Source organism: Myotis brandtii, unplaced genomic scaffold (genome assembly GCF_000412655.1).
Source record: "Myotis brandtii unplaced genomic scaffold, ASM41265v1 scaffold847, whole genome shotgun sequence".
NCBI classification, from domain to species: domain Eukaryota; kingdom Metazoa; phylum Chordata; class Mammalia; order Chiroptera; family Vespertilionidae; genus Myotis; species Myotis brandtii.
The window spans coordinates 1,887,427-1,910,620 of NW_005371441.1; the positions used below are offsets into that span (position 1 = coordinate 1,887,427).

The following is a 23,194-nucleotide window of genomic DNA, read 5'->3' on the forward strand; positions in this document are numbered from 1 at the left end:
TATCAAGGATTCTGAGTCCCAAAAGTCCCTCAGGAAAGTCCGATCCTGAATGTGAAGAAGTTTTAGAAATACCTCAATCAGTTTTTTGGGTATCATTTCTTCTCTGTGTAGTATAGGAGTAGTTTATGACAAAAGAAAATCTGTCTAAATTTAAGTCTAAAAAATGCTTTTAATACTTTCAGCATAAACACAATGTTAAGCTCAGTGGTCGAGCATCAACCTATGAACCCAAAGGTCACTGTTAGATTTCCGGTCTGAACACATGCCCGGGTTTCAGGTTCGATACCCAGTAAGGGGAGTGCAGGAGGCAGCGATCAGTAATTCTCATCTTTGATGTTTCTCTCTCCCTCTCCCTTCTCTGAAATCAATAACAATATATTTAAAAAGAAAAAAAAGATTGTAACAGGTTAACTGGCAATATTTTTTTCTTTCTTAGTGGTTTATAAAACAGTGGTATCTTTCATTCTGTATTTTCAATTGGATGTAAATAAGATTAAAGCTCCTAGATCAGACCTGTGCATTAAGTAGGAAATAGGCTAGACTGCTTTAACAAAATACCCCAATATAACTGTAGACTTGACCATCCAGAGGGAAGCAGTCCAGGAAAGGTAGGATGACCCCATGATACCTCCTCACTGCGCCCATCCAGCAAGTGGGAAACGAGGCCAGGTTGCTGGTATACCTTTCTGCTAGCTGCACAGTCCTCCTTTCCTGGCCAGTGTTCACCTCCTGGCCAGAGGTTAGTCACATAACCCTATCAAAGTGTGGGCAAGACTGGGGAAAGTGCTCTTTGGCTAGGTAGCCACGTGGAGCCTAAACTCAGAAATCCGTTATTAAAAATGGAAGAAAATGCATGGAAGTAGTCATAGGACCCAGTAATGTAAGCCATCATTAGCAGCTTATCGTTACTGTTGTTGCTATTATGTGTGCTAGTATGGAATGTATCCACTCATTGCCAGTGCAGTGGTTTATCAGATACTCTGCTCCCAACCTGTACTATTTCTTGGGATACTGGTGGCTGTTTTTGGAAGAGACTGTGTGGGAAATCTTTATTATATTTATTCACAGGTACCTCTTAAGCCTTTGAAAAAGTTGAAATGTAGAATGCTATTAGTAAATAGGCCCAGCATTCAGGGATGCACTTAAATTGGTAGTCTTTTTAAAAATATTTTCTAAATTGATTTCAGAGAGGAATTGGGAGAGAGAGATGGAAACATCAATGATGAGAGAGAATCATTGATCAGCCACCTTCTGGGGATCAAGCCCAAAACCTGGGCATGTGCCCTGACCAGGAATCAAACCATGACCTCCTGGTTCGTAGGTCAACCACTAAGCCACACTGGCCGGGCTAAATCGATAGTTTACTTTTATTATTATTATTTTTTTTAATTCTTTATTGTTGGAAGTATTACATGTGTAGTTTTAAAACATTATCAGCGACGGCCTCTCAGACTCTTTGGCATGGCCACGGCTGGCTGCAAGGGAGGCTGAGGATTGTGGTCATTATTCTGGCAGCTTTGTGCCCAGCAAACACACAGATGACTCCCTACTTAACAGTGCCGGTCAGAACTAGACAGAAATAAGGGCTCAAATTGGCAGTCATGGAGGGAGGGACACAGAGCAGCACATGGCCCCCGGGCACAAATGGTTGGACAGGAGATTTTGGTGCTCATTTATAAGGTGATTTGTAAATTTTTACAGATAGTCTGGTTTACTCAACACAATAATATAGTTATTTCACTGGGAATTACGTTGCTTTATCCCAAGTGTCTAAAAACAAGTCTTCGCAGGTCACATAGAGTTGCATGCCCACCTATTCTGTTGCTTTTAGCCAAGCTGATGCAGAAAGGCTCATCTTGGTTAAGGTTTGAAGCTCTTAAAACTTTTCTGAGCCCCCTCTCTCCTAGTCCACCTCCTGGAGGGCAGTACCTTCCCGTTACATTCATCACCTTCCTCTCTGAAAACCCGGAGGAGCTGACTCAAGTCTCTTTGCCCTTGGCGATTTAGTGCTCATGCTATCTGACTGAAACTTCACCTTGCTTTCTTTTAAAGCTTTAAATACGTGCAAGAACATGCCAGACAAAACAAAAAACAAAATTTAAAGATGGTTAAACACCAAAGTGTGAGCACTTCCTTGGCTGGGGGCGGAGGTGGGTGGGGCCAACCTCATATGCAAGTGAGGAATATTTCCTAGGGATGGTGGTTAAGGTGGTCTCTGAAATTGCTCATTCCAGAAGGTTGCAGAAAGAGACTTGCACCACCTTATCTAGGCCTGCCCGGCTCAGGCACCCCAGTGCTAAGTTGCAGGTGGCCCCTGCTGGGACTTTTAGGAGGTCCAAATGCATGGGGGGTGGGGAGGAGGACCAGGGGACTGAGTTCTCTCTCCCTAAGAGGCCTCGGGAGAGTGTCAGATTCTGATGTATCACTGGTGTTTCTGCAGTATTTCCTTCCCCTCCCTTCCCTCTGCTCCCTTCCCATTCCTTCTTTAAACTCTGGGACCTGGAATTTGTCCTGACACCCCCCCACCACCACCACCACTTCTCCAACAGCAAGCCCCCTTCCCAATCCCCTGTCTTTACTACCCTCCCTCCACCACCATTTGCTTTCCCTCTGGTTCCCAATCTCTTTTTCTGGATGGTGAAGGGACTATGGTGCAGGAAGGGGATTTTTTTCACAAAGAAACACAAACGTTTCATTACAGTGATCTTGGAAAATACAAGGGGAAAATTCACCCCTAGAAAATTACTGTTAACATCTAGTTTGTTTATCTCTGCTTATTTTCAAAATTAGCCTGTCACGCTTTACATTGGGTTAGCATTTCATGAATTCATTGTTCTCCTGCCCTCCCCCTCCATGCTTCCACACGTGAAGCACATCCTCATGTGGTCGAGTTATTTTCACTTACAGTAAAAAACACTCTAAGGGGAATGTGCTGTGTCTGTCCTGTTTAGTCACTAACAAAGACACGGTATGTTGTGTTTTTTCTCACTGTAGGGAAGTCATTCAGAATTCAAAGGAAGTTCTTCGTTTATTGCAAGAAAAAAACCCTGCCTTTAAGCCGGTTCTTGCCATTATCCAGGTAAGCTGAGAACGTGGCTTTGTCCTCCTATTTTAGGGTGCCTTTCAATTTTGAAAATAACTGTACACAAAAGGCCAGCTGTATTCGTTGTCACAGAAGTGTCATTCGAGCTTAATGGAGGGAAGAGAGGGCTCGGCTGAAACTGCTCTCATTTTCCCTTTCTTTGGTCATTTTGCTTCCACGGGGCTCCAGGTTAGGGACTGCTCTGCTTGAGCGAGTCTTCTGTGGGTCTTTCTCCTTTGGTGTGGGTAGCTTCCGGAGGCCAGGAGGAAGGCGCTCACCTGGGTGCCATCACACAGGGTATGGTGGTCCACTCATAAATGCTCATCACGTGACTCCAAGGTGGTCGGGGGAAAAGTTCTCCTTTGTTTCTGTGGAAGACAGGTGGCTTGCCGAGTCATGGTACTGGGGAATCTTACTACTAAGGGCCAACAGTCACTACATGTCACAGGTCCTTCCTCATTCCATGTGTATTCCATGTGCTGCACACGGCCCCTTCATGTCCACCTGCAGTTGGCACTGTTTGCCATCCTTTTTGGCACACCCGGGCTGACAGGTGCAGGGAAAGAATGAGTGAGCCAAGCCTGTAAACTAACACAGCACAGCAGTTGGACGGCTACTGTCGTTTTTGGCATGCACTTAATATGTCAAAATAACAGTGTCTTGTTCCATCAACACTGTCAATGTCAAGGCTGTAGCGTATGCTCAGGTCACTGGTATTCCCGGGGGTCTGTCTCCATATCCCCCACAAAGATAGACCAGTGAGAAGCGTAGAAAGGAAAGTGGGTCGGGAGCCTGGGCCTCCTGGGACGGCTGCTTTCCACTTACAGGCACGTCATCTAAGCCCTGTCTCTGGTGTCCTAGAAAGAGATGCTGGCTGTGTGGCTATAAATGCCTCCGGAGGACGATTATTTAGAAGAAAGTGACACAATTGGAAGCTGACATGTGAATGCCGGCCTTTAGTTCCCTTTTATAAGCAAGGAATCTTTCTGCATTTTCCTTATTATCTTTGTAATTAGGTCACTTGTAATTACAAAATTAGTCCGTTTTGTTTGATGCCTTTTCAAGATGTTACATTCTCCTTCTTCCTCCCCTCTCCTAAGGCAAGTGATGATAACTTGATGCAAGAAGTGAACCAGAATTTGGCGGAGGAGGTGAGGATTGTTGCTTTTCGAAATAATTTTTTTTGATGATGCACTCTCTCACAGTGTCAGAGTAACCTCGAGTTCTCTTTCCAGGCTGGCCTGAACATCACTCACATCTGTCTTCCTCCAGAGAGCGGCGAGGACGAGGTAATTCCCACAGCGAACTTGAACCCTCCTGTTGCTTTCCACTTTAGACCTAATACACCTGTCAGCATCTCTCAGTTGTGGTTGGAACATCTGGAGCCTTTTCTTGTGGTCGGACTTTTAGAGGGAAGAGTTTACTTTCCTCTCTAGCGTAAACGCTCCTTGAACTATTTGTTCATTACCGCACGTTTCTATTGAAGACATGGACTAGGACGCGGTGACTTTTTGGTTGTTTCTCTTCAGGATAGCAGCATGGTCATCTAGTCGAAACTGTCTGAACACTAATTCTGGTTTTGCTCTGCCCTGACAAATTGTTGGCCCTAGAGCCATTCCTTTGGCTTCTCTGAGTCGCAGTTGCCTTATCTATATATATAAAAGCCTAAGCAACGGGCTGGCCGACTGGCCAGTAGCTATGACGCACACTGATCACCAGGGGGCAGATGCTCAACACAAGCTGCCAAGCTGCCGTGACTTGGCAGCTGCGGTTCTTGGGTGACGCACCCAGAACCAGAGGAGAAGGGAGCCCAATTCCAGGGTGTGTCACCCAAGAACCACCCTCTCACAATCCAGGACCCCTCGGGGGATGTTGGAGAGCCAGTTTTGGCCTGATCCCCGCAGGCTAGGCCAAGGGACTCCACCAGTGCACGAGTCTGTGCACCGGGCCTCTAGTTAATAATAAAGGACCAGCACGAGGTCATCTTCAGGGTCCTTTTCTGGCTAACATTCCATAAATCCTTCAGTGGCAGCGAAGAAAACCCCTGCTAGAATCCTTCGGCTACTGTTGCGTGTGATTTAGTGGTTCCTGCCAGCAGGGGGTGACAGCCTTCACGAGTGTCCTCTCAAGCGTGGGAGGAGCAGCCACCCCCCTAAGTTGCAGTGAGGGAGCTGTATTGGGCAGCTTTCCTTCATGCTGTGGCAGCCATGGCGGTCAGGATTTGGTTTGACTTCCGGTGCTGGAAAACCTCAAACAGCTGAGTCTGAGAAAATGCAGAAGTTCATTTTTCTTGTACATGAATGAAGTTGAGAAGCAGGTAGGCCCTGGCTGGTGTGCTGGCAGTGCGACGTCGTTAGACACTCGCTCCTTCCATCTCGCTGCTCAGCCACCTTTGTTGAGCTATGTCATATCCAAGATGGCAGACTTGGCGCTGCACGTCACGTCCCAGGTCATGTCCACGTCACGTCCCACGTCCAGCTGCGCCAAATCAAAAAATGAAATCCGGACTTAGGGCGGAGAGACCTAATCTGAAAGCACCATTGTAATGTGGGGAAAAGGCTGTTGGCAATAGGCAGAGCTCTCTGACCGTAAGATCGATCTGCACGGCTCTGAGAAAGGGTTTTCTTTCTTTCTGTATTTTTTTTCAACCACAGTTTACATTTAATACTATTCCGCACACGTTTCGGATGTATGGCCATGTAGACAGACAGACAGAAGACGTGCACTCTACAGAGTGGTTGTGTGTCCCCCCTCCTCCTGCTCCCCCATCTGCCCCAAACACCCAGTTGGCCCCATACCCCATTATTTTGAGATCATTGACTATATTTTTCATGCTTCAATCCGCATCTCTGGCTATTCTGCAACTACCAAGTATCCAAAATTTTATAAAGAACTCAGACAACTTAACACCCAAAAAACAACCCAGTGAAAATGTGGGCAGAGACCTGAATAGACACTTTTCCAAGGAAGACATTCGGATGGCCAAAAGACATACGAAAAGTTGGTCAACATCACTAATCATTAAAAGGTTTTCTTGTATAGGGAAGGGTAGAGAAGTCTAGAATGAACCCCATGGGAGAAAGTGGGGTGAAAGGGTGGCTTAATGAGATAACAGATCAGAGAATGTTTTACCCTGAGTTCCAGCCTGTTTTCAGGAGGGGCTGTCTGCTAGCCCAGGGTCGGCCAAAGTTTAGGGACCTGGGGGAGGGAGGGAGAGAAGCTTGCCCAGAGTTCGGCCAGCAAGCATTTTGTTCTGATTGATCAGTGGGGACCAAATAGTTCAGCTAACTTTTTATGAGTCAAAAATGGGAATTTGTAGAGTCTCTGTCTGCCTTGTCCTAGAAAGATAAGTATCAGTGAGACTTATTCTTTGCAGTGCACAGAGGGTGGAGTGATTTCTTAACTGTCCCTGTTTTCCAGGATCATGGGGCTCAGCTCAACAATATCTTATCACCAGCAGGTAAAAGGAAGGCCACAGGTCAAAGACAGGCCCCTCCATCTCTTCCCTTCAGGGACCTTTCCTGAAAGTCACAATTCTGCTTTCATTCCATTGGCCTGAACCTAATTGCTTGGCCATGATGCAGGGGAGACTGGGAAATGTAGCCTTTACACTGGTGGCCTTAGATCACTTATTATCACAGCTAAAAATCAAGAGTTTATTCTAAGTAAGAAAGGAAACCGGATATTGGGCAGATAGTTTTTGCCACACTTACCATTGTAATATTACAAATATTGACACCTATCAAGAGAGTATTAATAAAATGCAGAGAAGTGTGTTGTCTGTTTGTAGAGGGACACCCAGTGTCTGTAGTAGAATCTGCATTTCTTTAGGTTGTTTTGCACTGGTATTGATAGCCCTTGACTTTTTTTTTTTCCCTTGACTTATTTTTTTTTTTTTACAAGGAGTCATTTATGCCCTATTTTTCTTTGAAATTCTGATAAATATGATTTTGTGTGGTGGTGTTATGATGTTGGAAAAGAGTAAAGATCTTAATTTGTTAAGATTTTGTCGTTGCTTCTATCACATCCTAGTTACAGGAAATCATAGTGCCCTCACTTCATTCTGGACTGTATTTAGATGTTACCCCCTCTGACCAACCCCACCTGATATCACTGTATTAGCTCTTTACCCTGCTTAACCTGCTCTATTTTTCTTTACATCATTTACCACTTCCAAATATTATAGTGTTGTTATTATTATTGGTCTCATCTTCCCCACTAGAATATAAGCTCCATGAGGACAGGAATTTTGATTACAAATCTATTTCCTTTACTTAGGACTGGTCAAAGTAGGTGCTGAAAACACTCAACAGTTGTTGAATAAAAGAAAGAATGATAAATGAAGGAGAAAATTTCTTTCTGAATTTTGTATATCAAATAGCTTTTTCTTTTCTTACCATCAGTGATTTCTGCTAGATAGGGAAACAAAAATGGTAAACGAACACTTCGTAGTAAGATCCAAATCCATGGGCTAGTATTTCTCTTACTTATTAACAAATAGTGTATTAAGTGAAATGAGTCATTTCTGGCATAAAATAAAAAACAATAGAGAGGATAGACTATTGCTTACAGTCATACCTAGCCATTCATTAGCTATTACATTAGCTTCCCAAACTGTACTTTTTTCATAAATAGTGAATTATTTTAGTGTTTCCTACAAAAAAGGGAGATATCTCAGTTTATCTATCATAAGCCGTTGGAAATGCTTTCTGTGTGCCGTTCAGGTCCAGAGAACATGAGAACCCGAGTGATGACTTCTTGGATGTCATGAATAGTAAGCGTTTGTTGAACACACTGTGTTTTGAAACAGGCTTGGCTGGGCCAGGTGGAATGCTTGATTCATGCTTTCTGGCTTCCCTGAAAGTTGGCCGTCTGCTTGGCGTACCTATGATTGTTGACAGCAACTTGTCTTTTGCCTATCTAAACTGTACTAACTGTTGAGCTTTGGTTTTGTTCTGCTCTGTTCTCTTCTGTTCTGGCTGAGAGCAGAGTGATAACAAAGACTGAGAAGTCACTAAAAAATTCAGCCAGCTTTTTTTTGAGCATTTATAAACATGCTGGAAAGAGGAAATAGACTTCATTGTGCTTTCCACCAAGTCGTCAACAGGGAATAAAAAATAAACTACAAGAGATGTATTTTTATGAATATGTCTCTTATACAGAGTTTCTTTTGGTGGGTCTTATTTTTGCAAAAACAGATTTTAATTGTTTTCTCTCTTTAGATTATAGATGAAATCTTGAAGATTAATGAAGACACCAGAGTACATGGCCTTGCCCTTCAGATCTCTGAGAACTCGTTTAGCAACAAAGTCCTCAATGCCCTGAAGCCAGAAAAAGATGTGGATGGGTGAGGAAATAGAAAAGAAAACAACTAATTGCTAAATGAGTTTTTCCACTGTGAATTTTTTATTCCACTGTTTCAGCTATGTCAGTAATTAAGAGAGAAAAAGAAATCATTTTAATACTTAACATCATTTCAACGTTAGTATCATTTAAATATCTTATAGTATTTTGAGAGTTTGAGGGCTTCTTAAATTCTGTGTAAGAAAGTTACATACTTTAGAAAACATACTTGTCCTTTTGTAGGGCAGAATCAGAACACCCAAGGTCATCCCAACTCATAGGGACCAATAGCCTGAGGGGCTACTCTAAGAAGCTGATGGCTTTTATTCCTCCCACTCTTTAATTTACATTTAACTATTTAATATATCTACCTATTCATTACTGACTTGGGTGTTATTGTGGATTCATCCCTGCAAGTTACAGATGAGTGCGTTTTGACTGCTGGTTGCCTTATTTTTGGTTTCAGAGTAACAGACGTAAACCTGGGGAAGTTGGTACGTGGGGATGCCCATGAATGTTTTATTTCACCTGTGGCCAGAGCTGTAATTGAACTTCTTGAAAAATCAGGTATGATGCTCCTGCAGAAATGCTGCTGTTTTCTATTTATTGGTATTTATAATCCTTATTTTTTAGTAAGGATTTGTTTCTAGAATGTCAAGATCCTAATCGAAAAATGGAAGTGTGATAATTCACTGTCAGCTTATTTATATCATCTTTTGAGAGATAGGAGTGACTACAGAAGATTTTTCTGATACGATTAATTGTGTTGCAATTTAAAAGAGAAATCAGTAAAAATAACCAGTTTTTGTTTTTTTTAAATATATTTTATTGACTTTTTACAGAGAGGAAGGGAGAGGGATAGAGAGTTAGAAACATCGATGAGAGAGAAACATCGATCAGCTGCCTCCTGCACACCTCCTACTGGGTATGTGCCCGCAACCAAGGTACATGCCCTTGACTGGAATCGAACCCGGGACCCTTCAGTCCACAGGCCGACGCTCTATCCACTGAGCCAAACCGGTTAGGGCAAAAATAACCAGTTTTAAACAAATTCTCAACTTCTCTCATGAAAACAATCAAAATAACCATAATGAAAAATGTCTCAAGTTTTATCTTAAGTCTGTCAGTATGAATTTCTATATAAGACTTATATATAAAACTTAAATGAGAAAGCTGTTAGATATAGTTTAGGATATAAAACCTAGATTGGGACTTATCAGTGAGCAATATCTCTGAGTAATTAATATTTAATTTCCATCATTCTCCCCTTGATCTGGCATTTTTATGTCAGTGACATAGAAATGAATAATTTCTTTTTCTTGGTTATTAAATTTAATGAGTAAATTATTGCTGGTGTTTCGTATATTTAAGGACTTGCTAACCGAGTACATAAAAATTCAACTAAACTTTTCTCTAATACAACTTGAGTGAAAAAAAGAGGCACATGTCCCTCCCTCTCACCTGAACATTCAACAATCAAACAAAAATTCCAAAGTAAATAACAAAGTTCAATTAGAAGAATAACTTTCAAGATACACCTCTAGCAGCAGTTGCCAACCAGTGGTCCGTGAGGTACAAAAGGTTGGCGACCGCTGGTTTAAGGAAACCTTCGGATCAGCGATCGCCAACTGGTGGTCCGTGAGGTCTGAAAGGTTGGTGACCTCTGACCTTTAGGACATTAGCCATTAAGCTCAAATCTCTGAGATAATTCATATAGACAGTGGTTTTTCATCCTTTGGATTATCAGGGTGATGATTCATGGCCACTCTACCATCGAATTTGCAAAGAAAGAGTAAATTACGGCTTTGTCATTGTAGGCTGGTGCTCAGAGGAGCGAGTTTTAAAAGGCTATTGTGCCTTATGTTAAAGCTGTATGGTAGGAAGCCTCTGATGTTTGGGTTGTAAGACTGATTTCCATTTGCTGGGCAGGTGTCAGCTTAGATGGAAAGAAGATCTTGGTAGTGGGAGCCCATGGGTCTCTGGAAGCCACCCTACAATGCCTGTTCCAGAGAAAAGGGTCCATGACAATGAGCTCCCAGTGGAAAACACCTCAGCTTCAAAGCAAGGTAAGCATCAGACCTGTTAGAAACATAACTTTAAATGCTTGCATTGGAAAAGCAGAGGGGCTGGGGATGTATAGGCTACGTATTTAAGAAGTTGGAGAAGGAACAGCAGAAAATCTCAAAGAATGAAAACAGTAAAGAGCATAGATTAATGAAACAGAAAACAAATATTTATGAGAGATTATCAACAAAGCCAAAAGTTGGTTCTTGGAAAAGTCTAGAAAAAATAGATTCACCATTAGCCAAAATAATCAAGACATAAAGAGAGAACAGCAGCAATGTTAGGAACGAACAAAGGGTCATTTAACATCAGAAAATCTATTACTGTAATTCACTACATCATCAGATTAAAAACTAATCTCACCATAGTAAGTGAAGAAAAGTCATTTGATAAAATCTAGTATCCTTTATGAAATTCTTCTAGAGAACCTATTAGGCTAGGAATGTAAAGGAATTCATTAATTCATTAAAACGTCTATAAAAATTTAGAGCAAGTACCTCATTTCATAGTGAAATATTAGAGACTATTTCTTTTAAAAGTAGGAAAGACAAAGGGTACCTGTTATCGGTATTCCTAATTAACAGTATATAGGAATTCCTAGACAAGTTGTAATATAAAGAAAGGAAGAAAATTTATAATGATTGGAAAGGAAGATACTCAACTGTCTTTAGTCCTAGATGATATGGTTATCTACTATTAAAAACTATGAGAATTAATAAGAGTTCAGCTGGGTTCTTGGATTTAAAATGAACTTGCAAAATGCAATTGCATTTCTAAATAGTACACCCAGTTAGAAAATTATAAAAAATACAATTTCTTTTTTTAAAATATATTTTATTGATTTTTTTATAGAGAGGAAGGGAGAGGGATAGAGAGGTAGAAACATTGATGAGAGAGAAACATCAATCAGCTGCCTCCTGCACACTCCCCACTGGGGATGTGGCCGCAACCAAGATACATGCCCTTGACCGGAATCAAACCCGGGACCCTTGAGTCCACAGGCCGATGCTCTATCCACTGAGCCAAACCGGTTAGGGCAAAAATACAATTTCTAATAGTAATGAGAATATAAGGTACTTGGGAATATATTTAACAAAACTTATTTCTGACCTTTTGAAAGAAATCATATAATTTTGATGAGATTCATTAAGAAGACCCAAATAAAAGCATGGATAAGAAGACTCACTATCTTCAAAATACTAATTCTCCCCAAATTAATTTATAAATTTGAATCAAAATCCTGACATAATATTGTTTTGTGGAATTTGACAAGCTGATTCTAAAATGTATATGGAAGCACAAGGACCAAAATGACGATTTTGAAAGAAAACTTGAGCTGTAAATATCAACGTGGGAGAACTTTTAAAAACAGCATTCACTGAAAAATAAGCAAGAAAGACATATTTCATTTCATGAACGCCACTTATGTAAGGTCTAAAAGCAATGTTACCTAGTATATATTTTTAGGACCACATACTTAGAGAGTAAAAGTGTGAAGAAATGGATGGGAAGTATGAACCCAGTCAGGAAAACCATTTTTAAGGGACAAAAATGTGGCTGTGGATGGAAAGGAGACCTGGGAACCTTCGCTTGTATTGGTCGCGTCTTTTTTCTTAAACTGGGCCATGGGTGGGGTGTCCAGGTGTGTAATATTATTATTATTTCAGTTTCATGTCTTAAATAGTTCATACATTTTTTAATTTTAAAAAATTACAGTGCATTTCCCAGATATCGAGCAAATTCAAGTTAAAAGCTCATTAAGTACAATAAATTAGCATAGAACAAAGTCTAAAAGTACAGGTTCCTCATGTCGCTGCATGAGAATGAAAACAAGCAAGTTGTAGTCCCCGCCCAGGGAATGCTGGTGTCTCGTCTGAGACTGACCATATTTGAGTAGCAAGTGGATCAAATCCATTGAATTCTTATTTTAAGACGGCTCAGGAATTTGATCTTGTCATTGAACTCAAACCAAGGTGTCTTTTTAGTGGTCACCACATGATGGCAGCCTATTCAAGAAAATTCAAGGGCAGTGTTTTGTAACTGAGAGCCCCGAATTTTTGATTTGGAAGCTTAGTGGAAGAGGACAATAAACCTTGCCCTGAACTGAACAGCTGTGGCGAGAGGGGAGAAAAAGGCCTTCATTGGCAATTGAATGTTTTCACAGCTGTCACAGATAGTTTTGCTGGTTGTATCTGTATTGTTGAAAAACAAAGACATCTTTTAAAGTACTTTTTTTATTATGGAAATAAATCACCCAACTTCTCTGGGATAAATCTCATTCTAACTTTGAGAGCGATTAAGTAGCTTTACTCTCTAGAGAACCTAGAAATTGGGTTACATTTCTGTTTTCATAAATCTAAGAAGGTTCTCTCTATTAGCTCATGTCGCGCACACATGTTGTTATCTAAGTCCTTGGTACTTATAACAGCACCACCGTAATCTGAGAGCCTGTCAACTGTCACTCTTTTTATTGCTTCATCTTTGTAGTGAAAAAGATGGAAAGAAAGGTTCAGGGCTCCCCAACTTGTCTTTGAAGTGTATTTGGTGTCGGGTGTTTGGCCCCCTCTACCTGGCTACTTGCTTGTGGACAGGCTCCATTCTACTGCAAGATAAAGCCGGTATCTTCCCATTTTTCATGCTGGGGCTTAGCACGTCACCAGCCACTTACCTTCCCACCGCTGTGTCTCCGTGCTTCTGCCTGATCTTTGACTTTTCACTGTTCCTATACATTGCTGGGCCTTGTTTCAGAGGGTCAGTGGGCCCTGTACCGACCATAGTCAAAGGGTGGCAGTGAATGTGGTACAAAGAACAACTAGGCACAGGTTAGCGTCCTGGGGCACCCAGGTGGGAAAGGCTGTGTCCAGTCTTGCCACATCCTTGGAAAAACATCACGGTGAAAAAAATCGAAGGTGTAAATGTAACAACAGGTTGGGATTTTTGTCTTCTAAGTTCATCAACAATGAATAATGGTGCATTTTAAGATTCTTGTCCATTTAGCTTCTCAGTATCAGCCGTGATGTGTAGGGAAAGACAAGGGGAAGCCAAGGCTTAGAGCGGTTAGATCGAAGGAAATTATCTTTGAAAAGCATTTCTTACCTGCTTACCTGGCATGGAACAAGAATCCCTATTGGCCGTCTGGTTGGGGATTTCCAACGCCAAGGGCATGGGGGGTTTCTGGCTCGGGGTGGTCATGTAACACTGCAGTCCTATCTACCACCTCCTAAGCGCCATACAGCCTTTCCAGTTTGGGATGACCTTCGAGTAATCAGCCCGCTCTAACCATGTAATGTAGATGTAATTGCTCCTCAGAACTGTAGGACCTTCGAAGGTTTGGAGTCAGGCACAGCATGCGTGTCCTCGGTAAGCAGTAGAACATAGGCTTTGGTGGCAGACAGTTCTGGGTTCAAGCCTTAGCTGTTGCTAGACTTCGGTGAACTCGTCTCCCTGTGTGTAGAACGGGGACCGTGACACTCCCTACCTCATAGGGCTGCTGGGATAACTCAGGAACTGTGTAAGCTTGCTCAGCACAGCCCTTGGCACCGACTCACACTCACATCAGCAGCTTGGCTGCTGTGACGGTGAGTCAGGAAAGCCACTGGCAAGGTTCACCATGCAGATGTGTAATTGATCCGAGACATAGAAAGGCAGGTGGGTCCATCACATCCTACAGAGATAGACCCCAGCGGGATCCAGGACCCCTCCCTCCTTGGAAGGGATGCCCGTGCTTCCACTGCGTGGCTGGGGGAAGGAGAGAGGCGCTCTGTCTGGGAGGTTTCCCACAGTCTGTGGAAGCCAAGGGAACGGAACCAAAGCAAAACTAAAAGAGAGAGAGAGAGAGAGCTCAGCTTCGGCCAGGCCCAGCTTCCCCTCTGGTCCCTCTGCCTTCCCGAGATTCCTCTGCTCCTCGCAAACCACTTATTTCAGATCATGTCTGCTGGGGGTTTCTGTTTCCTTCCAGGTCCTACCGTTTTGAGGGACAATTACATTGAGTTAGTTATTTAGAAACGGATCCTTTGTCTACCAGCCTGCCTAAATCTGAGGCTATTCTTTGGATACCAATTACACGTAAAATCTTCATGGAGCATGAGTGTGAGGAATCGAAATTTGTCTTTAAGAGTTCTACAGAAAACAGTAGATTTCTGTATTTGGTAGCTTTATAGCTTATGCCTATCTGAGTGTATCCTTGAAAATTGAGACTCTGTTTCCTGATTTGCGTCTGAGCTGTGAGGTGCGTTGTGCGTTTATGGAAGGGGAGGGGAAGAATGTCTAGGCTTTGGTCCACATGAGCCCCAAGCTGTGGATTATCAGATGTCAGTGAGCAGAGCACCAGGCGTGGTGCTTTTGCAGAGGGCTAAGGAGTAACCTATTTCCTGCAGCCCCACACTCAGCTTCCCAGGCCCCTGGAGTGGAGTGTCCCAGTGTGAGGACGGGACAGCGCCACCGCTCACGGAGAATTGTCCTAGATTTGGAGATACCCTCTTCCTCACCCTAATGAGAATTCTCAGTTGTTCACCCTGATGCCAAAAGCAACCTGAGGTGAGAGACTGTCCCACATTTAGTCCTTCGGAGGCCGAGTGGTCCCCTCTCCAGGGAAGAGGGTGTCAGGCACTCAGGCTGTGTGAGCAGGGCCTGCTCGCGCCCGTAACTGAGAGCCGCTTCTGCATCTGTGTTAGACACAGCTGGACCGCGATGCGAAGGCCTCCAGCTGTGACGAGTCACGTCACTTCCAGCTGCGTGTGTAAGAAATAATCTAGAAATAAGAGAACAGTCTTGTTTTTCTCTGAGGCTCTCGTTTCTCCTCTTTCTGAGCACAGAGACCCTTAAAACTAGAACTAACAGAAGAAAGAAAAAGTATAGGTCTTTCACATTTGAAGAGTGAGAGTGTCTTTTTTTTTTTTTTTTTTGAGCAAAGCTAAATTATCACAAAGTCATTCCCAGTTTAAATTCAGAACATAGCATAGCTTAAAAAAGACTTTAGAATGAATTGGAAAATTCTAAATATATTTGTATTATACATAGGAAACCTTGTAAAAAGAATAACTGCTTTTTCAAGATAGGAAAGAAAGCCCTAGCTGGTTTGGCTCAGTGGATAGAGCGTCGGCCTGGGGACTGAAGGGTGCCAGGTTCAATTCTGGTCAAGGGCACATGCCTGGGTTGTGGGCTCCATCCCCAGTAGGGCGGCGTGCAGGAGACAGCCCATCAGTCATTCTCTCTTATCATTGATGTTTCTGTCTCTCTCCTCCTACCTTCCTCTCTGAAATCAATAAAAATATATTTTAAAAAAAAAAGATAGGAAAGAAAAAAACCCTAGTTATTAAACTGGACTACATTAGTGAGTTACATGACAAATCTTTTTTTAAAAATATGTTTATAATTGTTAATGCATTTGTCTTTTAAATCCTGTAGGTAATAAAAAGTGTAATTATAAACCAAAAATACTATAATACTGGCTTTCCTGGAGATCTCTTTTTCTTCATATGGCTTGGAGTTACTGTCTAGTGTCCTTTCATTTCAAGCTGAAGGAATCCAGTTCATACTTCTTATAAGTACCGCGCGCTAACCGATTGCGCCACTGGAGCTCCGAGTTCATACTTCTTATAGGGCAAGTCTAGTGATAGTGCACTCCCTTCGCTTTTATTAATATGCAAATGAATTAATTTCTTCCTTGTATATTTGAAATACCATTTCGCTGGATATAGAATTCTCAGTTGACAGATTTTTTTCCTTCCAGCACTATGTCATTCCACTGTCTCTGGCCTTTCAGGTTTCTGATGAGCAGGATAACTTTTTTAACAGGAGAGGTTACACTTACTATTAAGCTAGTAACATATTGTAATGGCAACAATGATGGCTAACATTAATCAGGTTAGTGGTTACTGTGAACCACGTACTATCCTTTACGTAAATTTTCTCACTGATTCTGAACAGTAACCCTGTTAGGCAGGAGTCTCATTCTCCCCATATCACAGATGAGAAAACAGGCTCCGAGAAGTAAAGAGACTCTAAATATCTACAAATTTAAACTGATTGAGGTGGCACTGTCACCTGTGTTTTTAGTCACTGCCCCATGTCAACTCTTATTCCAGATAATTGCATGAAGTCTAATCACTAATCTTTAAAACCCCGAAGTCCCTGACAGCTTGGATGGGGAATGTCAGAGAGACCAAGACCCAAGACATTAGACTTGTGTTGAGTTTGCCGTTGTTTTATGCCAACAGTTAATAATCCCACAGACACCCCTTTAAGAGAAGGAAGCTGAACTAGGCTGAGGACTGGGTTTGTCACCACCCCTCCAGGCTCACTCCTCAGGGAAAGCGGCCACCTTACTGGGGCAGGGTGGGGTAGGGGGTGCCCCCTGGTCAGGACAGCCTCATTGTTGTTGGCCTGGGGGGAAATAGCCCCTGACCCCGGGACACCACAGATCTTGTGCCAAGTCAATACCAAGGTTCCTCCGTATTGTGTGCCCAGGTGACCTGAGTAATGTATTCAAGGCCTTTGGTGCCTTTGGTGTCAGCTCTTGTCCTTTCCACTGTTGCTCCTGCCTGAGCAGTGCCTGACTTATTCACACCACCACTTGTCAGCGAAGGCAACGGAGGCCCCAAGACTTACAGGAAGTGGCATGCAGAAATCTCAACGTGGGATCCAAGGTTCAGAATCGGAGAGCATAAATGTGTCGGGAAATGCCAAGCTAACTTCCCACAGCCACATCGGTTTGCATTAACTTCAGGGGTTGTAGACACTGAAGCCCGTAGTTAGCAGCATAAATGTAAATCTCGAGGGCTGTCTGCCTCTGACATGTGGCTTGCTGTGTGTTGCTCTGGGAACTGTCACGTAGGCATTTCTTCATTCTTGTGCTCCATGGTTCTGAGTCTTTGTCTTATGAGGTTCCCCCTCAAAATACATGCACACGTAGGGTCTTGTCTCTCAGCCTGGCTTTTTTATGTCCTAGGGTGTGAGGAAGGGAATTATTTTTGATGCATGATTCAAAGTATATCCATTACTAGATTGGAGGTTGCGTTTCCCTTTTATCATCTGTTATAACTTAGGTGAGTGTGAAGGTCACTTGAAGAGGGATTAGCTGTCTTTCCTATCATTTTAGACACCAGAGAATATTTCCGATATTCTCTTAGACACTGAGCAGTAAATATGTTGAATGGTGATGTAAGAGGTGAATTTAGGAACATTTAGAAAAAGGAAGGTCATTTATTAGCCTTGGGGGGGAAATTTGGTAGATACGTGCTGTAATCATAATCCCTCGCTGTCCACTTGGCTTGTAGTCCTTCTGATTTATGAAATAACCATAAGGTAGGTCTTAATTTTAGAGGCCAATAATCTGTTCTACTGATCACGGAGGAGAGTGGAAAAAAGAAACATACCCAATTCCTGAAAGGAAAATTCTCCCAGGATGAGATCACTTGCTGAGCATGAGTTGGGGGAATTAGCTTTTGCTGAAATTGTCATTCTCGTATCTTGCCAAACTATTGCAACATCTGAATGAAGTGGTTTGACATTCCTATTTTAAAATATTTCCGCAGCTATTTTAACATTTTTTTGATAGTGTGCTTAAATTTCAGGGAATTGTGGCTAAGGGTCCGTAGGTACGAAGCAATAATCCTATAATAGAAGTTCATTTAACTCAAATAAATAATTAAACATTCTAAGTTAGAGTAACTTATGTCGAAACAGGGTCTCTGCTCATGGAAACTCTGCCCGAATGAAATCTTCATTTGCGGGGAACACAGTCCACTCAAATGGCAACAGTTTCCCCGGCGTGGTTGCCAGTGCCACTTCTGTTGTGCAGTCACTGACGAATTCCTAATGGTCAGAAAAGGGTTTTTGTGCTTTTAGCTTGCTTGGCCATTGGGCCTCTCTCAGACCTGTCAACCGCACCCTTTCCTGAGAGCCTGGGCCACACCAGAGTCATCATTTGTTCCTCTTCACTTACCGTTGAAAAGGAGTCCTCCCCAGGATGTCCTTTAACCCCCTTTATTCCCTCCTTCCTGTGTCCCTCGGAGCTCTTATCCACGCTGCTGGTTTTCACTGCATCTGTATGTTGAGGGATCCCAACCTGTGTCCCCCTCCTTCCTGACCATCCCCAGCTCCAGTCCGTCTCCTCTTTCATATTTCAGTATCGTGCTTCCCCAGCCTTCCCCAACCCCCTCAACCCATTCTCCACCCGGCTTCCAGAGCAATCTTCCTAAAACATGTCTGATGGTGTAAGGGCAACCGTCTGACCGCTACTTGTCTGTTACCAAGAAAAGGTCAGCAAATTTGGAAATTTGGCACTTACTGGGCAAAAAGTGACATTTCATTAAAAAAGAAAAACACCTAACTTTCTAGGACTTTGCCACAAGATAGTGAAGGAATCCTAAAGGGGCTCACACAACCGCCTCTTAAAGGGGCTCACACAAACCACCCTGTGTCCCGGTTCATTGAAAGTGAAAGAACAAGTGAGGGGCCACCTCCCTCCTGTGGGAGCCCCCGCAGCCGACACACAGGGCCTGATCCAGAATGCCGGACGTTCAATACCAGTGAAACGGACTTTCCAGTCTGTGTGGGCAAGAGAAGTGGGAACTGAGCGTTTCTCCGTTTCCTTTCCTGACCAGAGGTTGGCCCTGCCCGCTCCATCTTAAAGCTGCAGCTCTGACCGCTGAGGCAGGGACTTTATTTTTAAGTCCTCGGTGGCCTCAGTGTCTGCCCCAAGTGGCCCTTGAGAATAGCAGGTGAAGGAGTGTGTCCCTGAAGAAGCCTGGGTCTACAACTTCCTGAGTGAGTAGTTGTAGAACCCAGTCTTGCCTGGAGAGAGCACCTGCTGTTTTTTTTTTAAGGGCTGGTCTTCATTTTGAACTTTATTTACTGAACTCTGCTGATTACTGGGGAAGAGTATAGAGACAGCTTTCCTAGTCCCAGGCCCTATAAACCACAATTCTTCAAAAATATCTCTCATCCTTTTTTTTTTTTTTTTTTAAACCCATCCCAGGTTCTGGTATACAGTATCTGCAATCCTCACACCATAGATTTTCAAATGCACCCTTTAGAAACACATCGATAGCAGAAGGCTAATTCTGTCTTCTAGCCGAGGAGGGTGAGGCTGTACTTTCTATAGCTTAAATTCTAAAATGCATTTTGTTGGCTAATTGCAAAATTATGATGTTCCTTATAACTTTGCAAATCACATCTTTCCTCCCTATCCATGTTCTGACACTCACCCCCCCCCACCCCCCTTCAAAATCAATGAGTTAAAGAAAAACATATTTCATGTTATCTAAACCCTCCGGCCCGCCCCTAGGCTCCCATATGCTCCGCGTTAAATGTCTGCATAGCTGCGTCTTGCTATTGTTTTAACATTTGGTCTAATGCCTGGGGAGTGGGCGTTCTCTTTAAGCTGCTTCTACTCAATTCTCAGCAGAGAAAGCAATATTTTGTTATGAGGTAAAGTTTCAAGCCAGGCCCTGGCCAAGGTCTTCCCCACGGGGGAGGAGGAAAGTAGGAGCTGCCAGTGCGACGATAATTCTCCTTGAATTTTAGCTCATTAAAACCTCCCCTGGTCCTTGGGGGGGTTATTTATTGATGTAAGCATCTAGCACTTGTCCCTTCCAGAAAGAATTAGCAGCTATGATGTGATCATTGCTAAGGGAGGAGGTTTTCGTCCTTTCTCTGTGGGACCGGGTGTCCCCAGCTGCTGCTTAGCACAGCCCGTGGCAGAGCTGAGTTTGGGTCCGGAGTCCAGGGGTCGGATGAGATTGCCGAGATTTATAGGTAATGAAAAGAACAGGTTGTGTCGAAGACACCACGTGTAGGAAACGAAGTGTTCTTAGGGGACTTGCGTGAACCTGTGATCCTTGGCTTTTTCCAAAACGAACACTTCAGTCTTGTACATGTTAACTGTTTAGAGATGTTTTGCCGTGTTCTGTTTTTGCTGCTATTGTGCATGAAAATAGAGCAAAAATGGTGTTTCTTATCTGCGGGTCCTTTTCAACAGCGTGGAACCTTTGTGTTTCTCTTGAGACTCACTGTAGTTGAATGTCTGCCCTGGTGCAGGTAAAGGAAGAGGTGCATTTTCTTATTCAGATGTGACATCCTCCTTCCGTAAGAACACCTTTTTCCCCGAAATATAACATCGCCCGAAAGTCTGGCTGCTTTTCAGATCTATCTGTAGAGAGCACGTGTGGCATTAACACACCAGATTGTTGGTAGTGTTGGCTTTAAACATCTTAATTTCGTCTTGCGGCGTTGTGGCCATGGAGCATGAGGAGAGAATGGTTGTTTCAGCAGGGACTTGTCTTTTTAATGTGATTCATGCACTCAATTCGGCCGAGAACCATTTCAGTGAATTCATTCTTCTTCCTGTGCCTTAATGAAGTACGAGACTGGAAAGCACAAGCACTGTTGGCCTCATTAGTGTTGCTCAGTGAATGTTAATTCACTTGGTCCTGTTTGCATGATCAAGCTGATCTTGGCTTTATCGGCTCTTTGAAAAGACATGCGTTTACGTTGTTACTGTGCTTCTCCTGTGTCGGGAGCTGGGAGCTGCCCTGGATCTTGGCCATTTTGTTCATAAGCCAAGTAGGACTGTCATGGTTTGCTTCCCCTCACTGCCGTCTCTAGTCCCAAGAGGCCGAAGAGACTTCAGCTGACAAGGTCTCTTGCCCAGAAGGTGTTATAGACTCTCAGGTTGAGGAGCTGGCTTAGTTCTCCCGCGAGATCGTCAGGGATCAGCCTGTCCAAGCTGAGAGTGGAGGAGGGTGTGTGGAGCACAGTTGTTTACCGGGTGGTTGGAGGGATGGTGGTGGCAGGGCATTGAGTCTGGAAAGCAGAGGGCAGGCAGCTTCCCTCTCTTCCTACCTCATAGAGGACTCTAAACAAGACGTATAGTAGGGATACTTACACTTGCTGAGCCTCCGTTTCCTCATCTACTAAATGGGTATAGGAACGCCGCCCTCACGTATTTGGGGTATTCAGTGAGATATTGGCAGCACCGAGTGGACATGTGCAGGTGCAGCCATTTCCCCCCAAGGAGCTAAGATTCCTTCTTCCCCTCTGTCCCTCCACATAGAGATCCAGTTTCAGATCCTCGGTTGCTTCCTTGGTGCGGGGACAGGTGGTCACTCTTTGGTTGAGCTCAGAGCCACCCGCTTACCCTACCTCTAGACCTGACCTTCCTACCAGACACATTCCTCCAGCACTGTTGGCAGAATTCGAACGGAACCGACGTGATAAATGTGTTTTGTAGCAGTGGTTTCATTCTTTCCTTTTTCTTTAAAGAAAAAACAAAAACAGTTTTTCACGAGACTAACCAAGGCCTCAAGGAAAAGGAGATCCTTTCTCGAGATTTTGAACATCCTTCCATACATCTAGTACAAGCTCCACGTGGCTCTAATTTTGATTGTTCAATTGTACAGGCTGGAGGCCCCCTGCTCTGGTCACATCTTCAAGTGGCCTCTGTACAGCAACCCCTATGTTCCTCCTAAGCCGCTGTGTGACTCAGGGTGCCGCCCCTTCCGTCTCTGCCTTCCATCGTAGTTTTCTTTGGCCTCGCCCTTTTCTTGATGCTGCAGTGAGCAGTGAAAACACGTAAATGACAGTACTACTTACGCTGGAGTGACGACCCTGGAGAAAGTGTTGGTCTCCTTTTCCTTCAGGATATGATAAACACATTCTCAGTACTAACCAACATGAGCTGCATTGGTCAGTCAGTCCATGATTCTGTCCGGGTCGTCAGAGCAGAGCAAAACTCGGGAACTGCGATGGCCTATTACGTTCAAAGCATGTGACATTGATCGCTCGGTATGTCTTTATTCAACAGATTGAACCCTGTGTGGTGTTTTTCTTTCCAGCTTCAAGAGGCTGACATTGTGGTCTTAGGCTCGCCCAAGCCAGAAGAAGTTCCCCTTTCTTGGATACAACCAGAAACGATTGTTCTCAACTGTTCCCATGACTTGCTATCAGGTAAGTGTGTTAAAATAGGTGCCGGGCTGCTGATAAAAAATAGGTGTGGTTGTTACAAAGCACGGTAACCTTATTCAAAAGAGTATGTTCCCGAGATGTCTGCTGGTCGTTGTCAGTATGCGTGCACAGGAGAGGAAACTGAGAGTTGATGTGCCCACCTTTTGGGTTACTGATACGGGAACCACATTGTCCGCCAAAGAGGAGCCAGGAGGCCAAGTGCAGTGGCTGCCTCCGCCTCCTCCCCTGCCGGCCTCCAACATCGAGCAGTCATGTCAGCTGTGGCCTAACGCAGATCATTTGTACATGTGTGAGGTCAGCTAGAGAGCGTGGTTTCCTCGGTCTTTTAAAAAGCACCAGAATCCTTCCTTCCAAACAAATCTCAGCCAAACCTCAACATGAAAACAGTGGCCAGGAGGGATGGAAAATGGAGACTAGCCCTCGTGTCTCCCAGGTTTCCCTTGCAATGAACCCCCTAAAGGCACCTCAGAGCAGTGTGAAAGTCCCCATTACAAACAGGGGTGGTGTTAGGATTGATATTTGATGGTGTTTCACCAAAGCATCCGGGAATGCCGGATCACACCAGGCCCACGGTTAGGGTAGCTCAAGCTGTGCCAGCACCAGGGCACCCAGCCAGGCGGCAGTAGGCACAGGCCCAAAGGAAGTACCCTTCTCTCACTCAGAGAAAGACACTGAGGCCAAGGAAGCTCTGGGCCACACTCAGCCCGCCTCAAGCCCTTGAGTGACATGTAGATGCAG

At 43.7% G+C, this 23,194-nt stretch overlaps 1 protein-coding gene across 1 annotated transcript in view; it reads left to right on the top strand.

The window, feature by feature from the left end:
- MTHFD1L (methylenetetrahydrofolate dehydrogenase (NADP+ dependent) 1-like) overlaps positions 1-23,194 on the top strand; it is a 166,596-nt gene that overhangs the window by 495 nt on the left and 142,907 nt on the right. Inside the window, exons 2-8 of the mRNA XM_014532123.1 lie at positions 2,872-3,079; positions 4,183-4,233; positions 4,318-4,371; positions 8,305-8,429; positions 8,892-8,992; positions 10,355-10,491; positions 22,327-22,438. Coding sequence (XP_014387609.1) covers positions 2,872-3,079; positions 4,183-4,233; positions 4,318-4,371; positions 8,305-8,429; positions 8,892-8,992; positions 10,355-10,491; positions 22,327-22,438 — 788 coding nt within the window. The remainder of the gene's footprint in view (positions 1-2,871; positions 3,080-4,182; positions 4,234-4,317; positions 4,372-8,304; positions 8,430-8,891; positions 8,993-10,354; positions 10,492-22,326; positions 22,439-23,194) is intronic.